Source organism: Gossypium hirsutum, chromosome A02 (genome assembly GCF_007990345.1).
Source record: "Gossypium hirsutum isolate 1008001.06 chromosome A02, Gossypium_hirsutum_v2.1, whole genome shotgun sequence".
NCBI classification, from domain to species: Eukaryota; Viridiplantae; Streptophyta; class Magnoliopsida; order Malvales; family Malvaceae; genus Gossypium; species Gossypium hirsutum.
The window spans coordinates 87,534,965-87,547,279 of NC_053425.1; the positions used below are offsets into that span (position 1 = coordinate 87,534,965).

Sequence of the window (12,315 nt, forward strand, 5' to 3'; positions counted from 1 at the left end):
GATCCCTACCTATCCTATGCAACTATCGGTCGTAGATTCTATCACCACATCGAGTTAATGTTTTTCGATAAAACTACCAATTTTCATTCATGTGGGGGATTGTGGGAAAAATTGCATTTTATGGGAATTTTGAGACATATTCTCAATAGGTAAAGGTGGAGAGTTGACTCATATTATTATGGTTTCATATTTTACTCCATGAGACCTTTACAACGGTGTATAATATGCTCAAAATGGTTGAGTGATGAATAAGAAATTGATGCTCAAAGTAAGCTACTTGGTAATATTGTTGAGGAAAAGTAAAAGCTTAGATCCCACATTGGTTAAATACCAAAGTGTGAGATGTGTTTATATATGTGAACACTTTTGAAAGGTAGTTGAATGACTAAGCTTGTAACCCTGCCTCGCGCGCAGAGGGTGTAGGTCCAAACCTGATGAGGTTAGGGCGCACCAGCATGACGTGGGCGACTTAAAATGTCCGAACCGATCGGACCCAAATAGGCTTGTAGATATTTTAAGCCTAACACGAATTTATTTTTCCTTAGTAGACATAATCTGCTTATATATAGACAGTATCTGATTTGATTTAATTTTTAAATCAAATTGATTTTTGATTCCTTAATGGTAGATTTTATGGTTATTTCCAAAATTTTCCACTACCCTAAATGTCTATAAAAGGTTGTGTATTTTGGAGGATTACACACACATTCTAATAATTTCTTATACCGAAATTCTATTCATTTCAAAACTCTTCATTTTCCTCTTCGTATTTTCAAACGTTCTGGTGATAGAAAAAGGCAAAGTTTGTTCGTTGGTCTTTGTAGAGGTGCTACTACTTTGACCACTGTTGTTGTTATATCCTAGGAGACATTTGACCAACGTTTCTCCAAGTATCGTAGTAGCGGCCGAATCTGTCTTAAGGAAATTGTGTTTCACAAGCCTCAACGTTTTGTAAAATCTCGATTCTCCTTTATTTCAACTGTTTATTATGGTTTTATTTGATTTTCGTATTTAATAAATTAATTATAAATTATTTTATTTATGTTTTATTTCATATATGTTTATTTATATTTAATTTATTTTGTTCGCTAACATGTTTTGTGTAACAATATCAAGTATACCAAACATGCCATAAATGTAAGCGCACATCATATTTTACAATGATATTATTATCATATTTACGAGAATAAGGAGAGTAGTTACAAGCAGAGAGGGGGACTTTCACTAAAGGGGAGGGATCCGCTTATATTGGTATAAAACTAAAGTTGTTTTACATTATTGTTTCATATCTTTTTGTATGATTAATATTTTAATGATTTATCAATTGAATTTATCAATATAATTGTACTTGTCATACATGTAAATTTTTGAACCGATTCAATATCTCTATCATATCGATCTAAAATAATATATATTAATATTTATTAAATGATTTAATTTATTTCCATTAAAAAATAGATAGAAATTTTTAGTTTGTGTTAAATTTAGCAAGCATGGTTTATATGAATGAAAAATGAAGTATGACATTTAGATTATTAAAATATTAATACATAATTTACATTATTTTAAAATGAAAATTTTGCCTTGGCCTTTTATGACAATATCATTGGAATCAAATTACAAGCCAAACTTGAATAATAACATGAATTTGAGAATTTAGATTTGAATTCTGATCTTAATTAGTGATTTCAATCCATGAAACTGTAAATTTAATGCCTTGTAATGAATGGTGAAAATAAACCCTCAAAACACTAAATATTGAAGCAAAACCATAATTAATCTATAAATCTTCATTATTTTTCCAATTTATTAATTTATAAATGGGAAGAAAATATATATTATTTATTCTCTTGATTTCTACTTGCCGTATAAGTTACCTAAATTACAACATTTTATTTCCATAAATAAATACTACCTTAAACATATATATATATTACAAAAGCTGGCAAGTCAGTAAATGCCCTATTTCTTACCACATTCCCATGAAACCTATTACATTTATAAGCCAAACGCTTCATTAGCTGTGTACTGTTAAGCCCCCCCCCCCCGCCCCCCTAAAAAAAATGTCAAAGAAGCTTCAAAAATCTCTTCAGGATTACCTTTCCAAGATCAAGAAACCCTCTCCAAATACTCACTTCCTTTTAAATTCATTCTCTTCCAACAAATGGATTCCAAAAGGCTGCAAAAACCCCCAAACCCTTTCATTTTCTGTTCATCAAGATGGCGAAGCTGCCATACTTTCTGATGTTGATCGTTTTCTCTTTGAGAATTTCAAGTCTTTGTATATCAATGATGATGATGATGATGATAAGATTAAAGATGATGATGGTGATGGTGAAGTGAAAAGCCCTGGTGCGATTTGTTTTGAATCACCAAGGTTTATTGATCCGCCCCCGTACCTCTCAGGGTCCAACAGGTTCTTCGTTGCTACTGGGTTTTCGAGTTCGCTCATCGAGGAGGCCCGTAACAGCGGTGTAACTGGCAACACCTTCATGTCAATGTCGGAGGATGCCGCTTCCTCCTCCACCTCCACCTCTAACACTAGTAGTACTACCGCAAATGAATCCAACGTCTATGGTGGCGGCAGCGTTAACGTCAAGTCTCAAAGTATCTATAATGAATGCATAGCGGTGTTAAGGTGTTCGCCGAACCCGTACGACGATTTCCGACGTTCCATGCAAGAAATGGTGGAAGCAAGGTTGAAACATGGTTCGAAAATCGATTGGGATTTCATGGAAGAGCTGTTGTTTTGTTACCTAAATTTGAACGACTAGATGTCTTACAAGTTCGTCTTAAGTGCATTCGTGGATCTGGTCGTCGATTTGCGTCAAAATGACGGCAAGATGTCTCGGAATTCTAATGTTAAATATAAGAGATCGAGGAGAACGAGGCACGGTAATGTAGCCTAAGGATTGGGCTTTTTATTATTATTTAAAAAAGAGTTGGTTTTGGGGGTTGTAAAGATGTGAAACTGTTTAATGTTAATGTTATTTTGGATTTGAGTTTTTTTATTTAATGAGTTTTTTTAATAATTTTTTTTATATTTTTTTATATAATATTTAGAATTATTTATAATTCCTTCTTAATTTATAAATAGGAAGATAATGAGTTTCAATACATTTAAACTTACATTATTTTGTATTAACAATAATATTTATACCAATCAAGTTAAGACTCAATTAATAAATTTGTGTTGTTGTTGATACAAAATGATGTTTTTATAATTAAAAAAGAAGAGTGGTTTTCAAGGAATAGGTAGGGCATGACTTTCTTTGTTTATAATTTAGTTTAATGGCATCTACAAAGAAGAGAAGAGATTGTATGAATTTATAATTTTACGTCATCCTTATCCCTTTCTAATAGAAGAATGACAAATCAGATTTTTTCTCTTGATTTTCAACTTTTTTTTTCTCCTTAGAAAAAAATAAATCCAACTAAAAAAGCTAAAAATCAGGAGAAAAAATCTAATTGGTCATTATCCTATTAGAAAGGGATAAGGATGACGTGGAATCACAGTTTCATACAATCCATTCTCAAAATTTTATGAGAAAAAATGTAACATCTCAAAATTTTCGATTAGACACGTAGCATTATTTTAGTAGTGGATGTAGAGAATCTTTGAGAAAATTGAAAAATGAGCTAATTAAAGAAATTCTTACGAAAATAAAGTGATTTTAAAAATGAGAATTTATGAAAAAATTTAAGAAGTGAAAATGTGAGAAAATGATCAAATAATTTTTTTTGAGAAGTTCGAAGGCTAAAATATAAATTTGGCTAAAATGGGAAAAGTGAAGTATTAGTGGTGAACGGGCATAAGTATAAGTTGGAATATGTAGTGGCAAGATGAAAATTACTTTTAGAATTAAATTGGAAAGATTAAAAAGTACGATGATTAAATTATAAATTTTTTATTTTTGTTGAGTAATGGGTTAAAATATAATTTTTACTATTTTTGGATTCATTTTAAAAAGTTAAATGTGAATTATGATATTTGGTTTGGATAAGTGCTTATTATTGAGAAAAAATAGTGCTAAGTAACAAAAACAGGTAAAATAGTAATTTCGTCATAATTTCACATTTTGGTTATATTTTATAAATTTTGGTTAGTTTTTGATAGTACAATTGATATATGAAAATTTATTTGCACCAATTTTTTTAAAACCCTGGGCTTGAAATATTGTATATTGACTTTAGGCCCACTTGAGTGAATTAAAAGAAAAAAGAAATTGAAGAAGCAACCCATCAGCTAGTGCAACCAGCTACTCCCCATCTTTTATGGAGTCTTCTTCCTTTCTTACATTTTTTAAGCTTTTTTTTGAAATCTCTTTAAAAAGTTCAATACCTACTTTGAGATCTTTTCTAAAATACTTGGAAAATCACCTCTTACTTTCATTTTCACAATTAGACTCTCAAATTTTAGAATGGAAACTTGAGATAGAAAACTTCGTAAAGGTTAGTAATGATGTTTTCTACTTATCTAAGCCTAGTACCTGAGTATTTTTGTCTGAGAAAACTTTGAAAGCTTACATATTAAAATTTAGTTATTTTCATGAGTATGAGAAAATGTAGTAATTGTGAGAAATGGATTTCCGAGCAAATTTGAAGGTGGAATCAAGGTTATGAAGGCATGATTAATCTAAAGGGTAAGTATCTTGTGTAAACGGGCCAATTTGTCCGGCCCATTAGAAACCCAAAATAAAATACAAAATAAATAAATAATAATAATAAACCACATAATTAATAGTCCATTAAATATCCTTTTACAAACATGACCCAACACCCAATAACCAACCAAAGCCCAAATTAATACCTAAAACCAAATTAACCCAAGACCCAAAATACAAGCCCGATAGGCCTAGAAAATTAAAACTCTAGAACCCTAGGGCTCTCTCCTCGAGCTGCAGCCAAGAACCGGACAACGCCTCCAGCAACCATGCCAATCCTCCAGCACCGTACGACCAGCACACAGCCCTCGCACGCTACGCCCGCGCATCCGTACGATGCCAACGCACTCCATACATGTGAAAGAAAACAAACAAAAGCAACAGCAGAGCAGTAGCAAATAGGGAATAATGAAAAAAATTGTATTTTGTTTTTCTTTCTTTTCGGCTATAAAGGCCTCAAAATTTCATTGTATTTTGGTTACGAGCATAGGCGATATACGCACACCAAAAAAAAAAACACACAGAGAATAGAAAAAAAAGCAATCAAATAGCAGAGGTGATTTCTTTTTTTCTCCGAATCTCTTTAGTTTTCTATGCATCGTTTCGTTTTCTGTTTAGGTCATTCGATACTGTTATTTTGAAAAAAAAATAAAAGAACGGTGATAGAGGAGCCTTACCGTGCGAGCAAGCCATGGATTTCTTCTCCCTTCTTCGTTGAAATCGAAGTTGAGGAGGGATTTCGGGCTAAGATTCCTTCAGGCTCGAAGAGCCCCACATGGTGAAGATGAATCGACATTTAGAAAAGGGGGTTAGGGATTTGAAAAATAAGTAGAATGGGTGCTTGTTGATTCGGTTGGTTTAGTCCATATAAAAGACTGGGAACAGTGCCGTTTTGACCAATTTTAATGGTCTTGATACGACGTCGTGTGGTGACCTTCACCCGATGACCCGACCCACGCCTGGTTAAGACCCGCGTGTTAGGTCAGGAGGGATATTTGCACCTTAAGTCCTTTTGTTCAGCGTTGTGTTGTAATTGAGTTTTATGTGCTTTTTCTTTTGTTTTAAATTTATTCCTTTAATTTACAAGTGAAGTCAATTCGATCCGCGCCTAAACGCAGCACTTTGGGATCTGGTATATTGCCAGTTTTAGTCCCCATGCATCCGCGCGCGTTAAGCTTTAGTCCTTCTTCTAATTTCAGTAACTTATTGTATTTATTAGTTGTCCTTTTAGTTTTATTTTTGTTTCAATTGAGTTTCTTTTTATTTATTCATTATTTTCAGCATGTTTTTATTCTTTGAAACCCTTTTATTTTTTGAAAATTTACTTATTATTCACCATTTAATATATTATCTTGGAGTATTTTATTAAGTTTTTCATGGTCTTAGTTTGTTATTCATACTTTCATTTATATACATGCACATATATCTATATATGTAGTTATATATATATATATATCTATTTATTTTCTTTTAAATTTGTTTGTTTAAAATGTTCTTTTATATATATATACTTTATAATAAGGTTAATTTTATTTTATGCATATTATTAATCTTATATTATTTTACACATATAATTTCTTTTGGATTTATCCTCATCTTTTAATATAAAATCTTACATAATATATCTTTTAAATTATTATTATATATATTTGTATTGACACCTATGTTTAATCTATATGTATATTATTAAATTTATGTATTTTATACACATAGTTTTCTTTATATATATATATATAAGCATGTTCTTAAGTCCATTATAATTTATAATAAAAATAATTTAATCTTGTGTGCATTTCTATGATATTTTACTAACAATTATTTCTAAGTTTATTTATATACATATATATACATATGATTTGTAGATCCACCATGTTTTAAAGATTATATTTTATTATACATTATTATTATTATTTTTATATTTTCAGCATAATTTAAAATTTTCTTTATTACGTGTAAATTGTCAAATTTAAACCAATATTCTTCAACACTTTGCATATCATTCGATTTAAAATATTCATCCTATAATATATATTTTAGTAATTTAGTATATATTTCTAGTTTGTTTTTACAAATAGTTTTAAATTCACCTATTTACATATTGTGTAAATTACATTCGTCATTATTTTAAAATCGTTTTATACCATATTGGCTTCTAATTGTTTTTTTTTTTACATCTTACATTGATTGTTTTATATCATGTTATGTATATTATTTTGGCACATTTTTATGTATTGTTTTGTGGTGTTGTATTATTATTTTCTTTATTGTATTACATGTTAATTATTCTCCATGCATGATCAAAATTGAGTAATATTTTTAAGTTAGTTATACTTAATTGTTTGTTTCGTCAATCGATCAAATAAGACACATTATCTCCATTCATCAAATATCGTATCTTATGTGTGTATATTATTCCATATCACTGTTTTCCACTTGGTTTACGAAATTTGGTTTTATAAGGTCCAAATCTTTAAAATTAATTCCATCTTATTTCAAGTCGAATTATTGCGTTTTAAACTAGTTTTATAATTATTCATTTAAAAATTCTTTAAGCGAAGGCGATGTTCGATATTTGGCAATTCGCAGAATCGTGCCCTATCGTGCTGGGTTACAATTTCTCGTTTGTTCAAAATAATCGAAGGTCCCTTTAAAATTTCACCCATGTCTTTTAAAAATTCTTTAAACGAAGGCAATGTTCGATATTTGGCAATTCGCGGAATCGTGCCCTATCGTGCTAGGTTGCAATTTCTCGTTTGTTTAAAATAATCGAAGGTCCCTTTTGAATTTCACTCACGTTTTCTAAAAACTCTTCAAAATGAAGGTAATATTCGATGTTTGGCAATTTGGGAATCGTGCCCTATCGTGCTGGGTTGCGATCTCCTGTTTGTTCAAGATAATCGAATATTCCTTTAGAATTTCATTCATGTTCTCCAAATTCTAAAATAAGGCAATGTCCGATGTCTAGAAAATCGAGGAGTCGTGCCCTACTGTGCTGGGTTTCGATTTTCTCGTTGGACTAAATAAGTAGACATCCTTTTGCGGTTTTCAACAAATCAACTTTTGGAAGTCGAAATTTATCATGTTTTCGAGGGCATAAAGGATCATGTCCTATCGTGTTGGATGTGATGCTATATTCCTCTTAAGCGAGAGAATTTTAATGACCAACTCGGGTTATTCAAATATTATTAAAAGGAACCACATTTCAAAAACATATTTAAATCTTAGACATAAGGACAGTATCTAATCGATTTGGTACCAATTTTGGGCGTAATGAGGGTCTAATCCTTCCTCATACGTAACCGACTCCCGAACCAGTTTTTTCATATTTTCGTAAGACCAAAATTGTTTTTTTAGTAAAAAGAAATATTTTATTAAAATAACCAAATTTCTAGGTGATCCGATCACACCGAAACAAAAAGATCGGTGGCGACTCCATGTTTTATTTTTAAAAAGTTGATTCCCCATTTTTCATTAAATTTAAAATCTTGAAAGATGGTTTCGACAGTTTGGCGACTCCGCTGGGGACGAGAGAGAGTCAAGCCATAAAATCGATTGTTTGCTATCCTTTTGTCAAAAATCAAAAATTTATTTTAAAAAATCATGTTTCTTTCGAATGCATTTGTTTGTATGGTTGTTATGGTTCGGGCTTTTAGAACAATACTGCATTTCATCGCATGACCGCTGTGGTCACACCTTCTAAGTGGGAGTATGAAACTCTGCTTTCGTGAGGTTTTCACCTCCGCATGGGCTAGTGGATTGCTTTCGGGGTACATCTGTACCTATGATTTCGTGAGATTTTCATCTCCGCATGGTCATAGGGAAATGTATCCCCCTGAACTGAACTCGGTCCATATGAGCCTATAATGGGTGAGGATTGAGGAGTCCGCGGGTTCAATGTAACGCCCCGCACCCGAGACCGTTGCCGGAGTCGAACACGAGGTGTTAACGAACTTAATTCATTTATTTACACAGTTCATTTTAAAATTTCCAGACAAGCTGGCTAACTGCATCACTGTCACCTTAAAAATCATATCTCGAGTTCCAAAACTCGAAAACTGATTCCGTAAATTTTTCCTGAAACTAGACTCATATATCCATCTACAGATTTTTTTCTAGAATTTTTGGTCCGGCCAATTAGTACAGTTTATTAGTTAAAGTCTCCCCTGTTTCAGGATTCGACTACTCTGACCTTCATGCATTACGACTGAGATATCTCCCTGTACAGGGCTTCAATACATATGCCGTTTGTTTCTAATGAAACTAGACTCAAAAAAGAATTTGTAAATATAAAGCATGAATTCTAATTATTTCTGGTTAATTTATGGTAAATTTCCAAAGTCAGAACAGGGGATCCAGTAACCGTTCTGGCCCTGTTTCACGAAAACTTAAACATCTCATAAAATACAGCTCATATGGTCATTTCGCTTCTTCCATATGAAAATAGACTCATAAAGGTTCGATTACATAATTTATTCATTATTTAATTACATTCCTAATATTTTTAGTAAATTTTGGAAACTCACATCACTGCTGCTGTCAGCATTTATTTTAAGGTAAATTTCACCTATTTCATAGTTTCCATGATTCAACTAGCCATTTGACATACATAGCACCAAATATGATCGTGATTAACCATTCCAATGGCTAATCATTGCCAAGCATTTCCACACCTCTCAATAACCATATATATACAAAATGATTTTAATACTATGCTCAAAATATTTAAGCCATTTTCGCATGGCTATCCGAATATATACACATTACCAAAGGTACTTGATTAACAACAAAGGTTAGTCCTATACATGCCGTTATCAAAGTTTAACTAAAAGAGTACCAAAAGGGCTTAGATAGTGTGGACGACTTCGACTTTGACAATCCCGAGTCCGATAGCTGACGAACAAAATCTATAAAATAGAGAATCAAAGAAACAGAATAAGCATTTAATGCTTAGTAAGTTTTGAGTAATGAAATTAGTTGCGACTAAAGTATAACGTTCATATGGCTAAATGAATAATTTCATATATGCATATTCTCAAAATCATACTTACTCCACGCTTCAATCAATATATTCATACACAAGGTATCAAACCTAACTAAAGGCTGAAAGTTCGTTAATCAATTGAGCGAATACTATTTAATTGGAATCGACTTTTCCGAAGCATATACGAAACATACCTTATCGTTTGGATTTTATGAGCGTATTAATTGAAATTATTATAGCAAGGTCGCTCACTTCCAAATCCAAGTACCTTCGGGATTTAGCCGGATATAGCAACTCGCACAAATGCCTTCGGGACTTAGCCCGGATATAGTTACTAGCACAAATGCCTTTGGGACTTAGCCCGGATATAGTCACTAGCACAAATGCCTTCGGGACTTAGCTCGGATATAGTCACTAGCACAAATGCCTTCGGGACTTAGCCCGGATATCATTCGAATAATCATGCACAAATATCAATAAATCATGACACATCCATATTTCATTTTCATTACTAAAGCTCAAACACAAGACACTTATCAAACCTTACCAATTTCGGTTCAATAGCCACATACAAAGAGCATGATTTTGATTGGCTTTATAACATGATCTCTATACACATTCGGCTACCCGTCATAGGTATAAACTAATCACCTCAATATATAATTCAAGTAGAATCATTATATCACCGTTTATTTGTTATGTTTATATGTCATGACTTAATCAAATCATAAACTAAGTTTCATTACTCGAAGACTTACCTCAGATGTTGTCGAACGATTTCGATGGCTATTCGATCACTTTTTCCTTTCCCTTATCCAACATTGATCCTCTAGGCTCTTGAGCTCTTCCTAAACATCAACCAACCGAACATGAAGCAAGAGAATCCTCTTCTTCTTCCTTCCTCAAGTCACGGCAATGGGGGAGCATGGATGAGACAACTTTGTTTTCATCACCCCTCCCTTTTCATTACTTTATTACTAACCTTTTATTTTATTATTTCTAACATAAAACATTAACACAAAATGTTTATAATATGCTTTAACCCATAGCATGGCCGGCCACCATCTTGATTTTTTGGTTAATTTGACATGCAAACCCATCATTTTTATAACATGCATTAATAGTTCCTTATAGATTAACCTATCACATTTCAAAAGTGTCACACATAAGTCCTATTAACTAAATTCACATGCAATCGACTAAATCGAAGCTTAAAACTTTCACACATTCATATTCACATATTTTAGACAATAAATATCATATTCAAATACTTTGGTGACTCGGTTTAGTGGTCCCGAAACCACTTTTCGACTAGGGTCAATTTAGGGCTGTCACATTCAGGTACCTTATCTCTAGAACCGAACCACATATAGCGAACCTTAGGAGCTATCCTTGGGTGAAGCTGCATCAAGCCTTAGTATTTACCCGTATATGTGTTGTAATTATCGTTTGTGCTTGCATTTTATCACCATTATCTGATTCTAACCTGTGTTTTGTTTTGATTGTGTTTTGCATGACATTGCATACTAGAGGAGGTGTTGATTCGTATTCAATTACTAAGTTAGAAAGTTTGACATGGAGAATGAATTTCTTAGTAAAGTCGAGGATAATGCCGTCGTTCGTGCATGGTCAGAAGGGTTACAATCAGAGAAAGGAGATAGCTTGGCAGAAGGGTATACATCAGAGTTGCAGGAATTCACTCGCGTTAATATAGCATAAAATGAGTTGCAAGAGTTGAGAGATATATAGGCTCGTTGGGATGAAGGGACCAAACAGTTGTTCTATCAAAGCTATGGTGATATATCCTACTTGCTAGACATTAGAGTGGACAAACATCTATTCCGAGTCATGGTGTAATTTTGGAATTTCGCCTACAAGTGTTTCACTTTTGGAGAAGTGGATTTAGTACCTACCATGGAGGAATACACTATCCTGCTCAGGTGTCTGAAAGTTCAAGTTAGAAAGACTTATACCAGGGTTTTTAATGGTCAGACTTTCATAAAGAAATTAATGAACATTTCAGGGATGAGCGAGCCTTAGGTCACTGCTCAGATTCAACAAAAAGGAGATAGTAAATGTATCCCTTGGGAGAATTTGCGGGATTTGGTTTTAATGCATCCAGATGAAAGAAAGAGGGTTGATATCTTCGCCTTAAGCATCTACAGCTTGGTAATCTTTCCTAAGGCTTTGAGGCACGTAGACGAGACAATCATTAACTTATTCGATCGTCTTGAGAAGGGAATCACACCTGTACCAGCGATATTGATTGAGACATTCAGATCCTTGAGCACGTGTTGGAAGACAGGCGAGGGGCGGTTTATTGGATGTGTACAATTATTGATGGTATGGTTTCATGGGCACTTTTGGAAGGTAGACAAGCTTTCTTATCGGGTCTTTTTTGAAAGTTATTCCCCGTTAAAAGAAGAGGCAGCTATACAAAGGAGAGAGGATATCTCGGAGGAGAAGTGGATGGAAATCCTCCAAAACCTCAAGGAGGGGGATATAGAGTGGAGAGCTTATTGGATGGTTCTTGATGAGATCATGTATCAATGTGGTAACTTTGATTGGGTGCCATTGTTAGGAATTTGGGGAGCTACTGGGTATACTCCATTGCTTGCGTTGAGGCAATATAAATTGAGGCAGTTTGTACCCACGATCTACGGACTTGAT

The 12,315-nt window shown here is 33.1% G+C and overlaps 1 protein-coding gene across 1 annotated transcript; it reads left to right on the forward strand.

Moving 5' to 3' along the window:
- Window positions 1-2,062: 2,062 nt before the first annotated feature.
- On the forward strand, window positions 2,063-2,997 carry LOC107952629 (transcription repressor OFP14). Its single transcript, XM_016887825.2, has one exon. It carries the CDS (start codon window positions 2,064-2,066, stop codon window positions 2,772-2,774), a length of 711 nt encoding a protein of 236 aa, XP_016743314.1. The 5' UTR covers window position 2,063; the 3' UTR covers window positions 2,775-2,997.
- Window positions 2,998-12,315: the final 9,318 nt, after the last annotated feature.

What these genes read in the sequence shown, in the direction of transcription:
- LOC107952629 (XM_016887825.2), top strand. Translation starts at nt 2,064, where the DNA reads ATGTCAAAGAAGCTTCAAAAATCTCTTCAGGATTACCTTTCCAAGATC.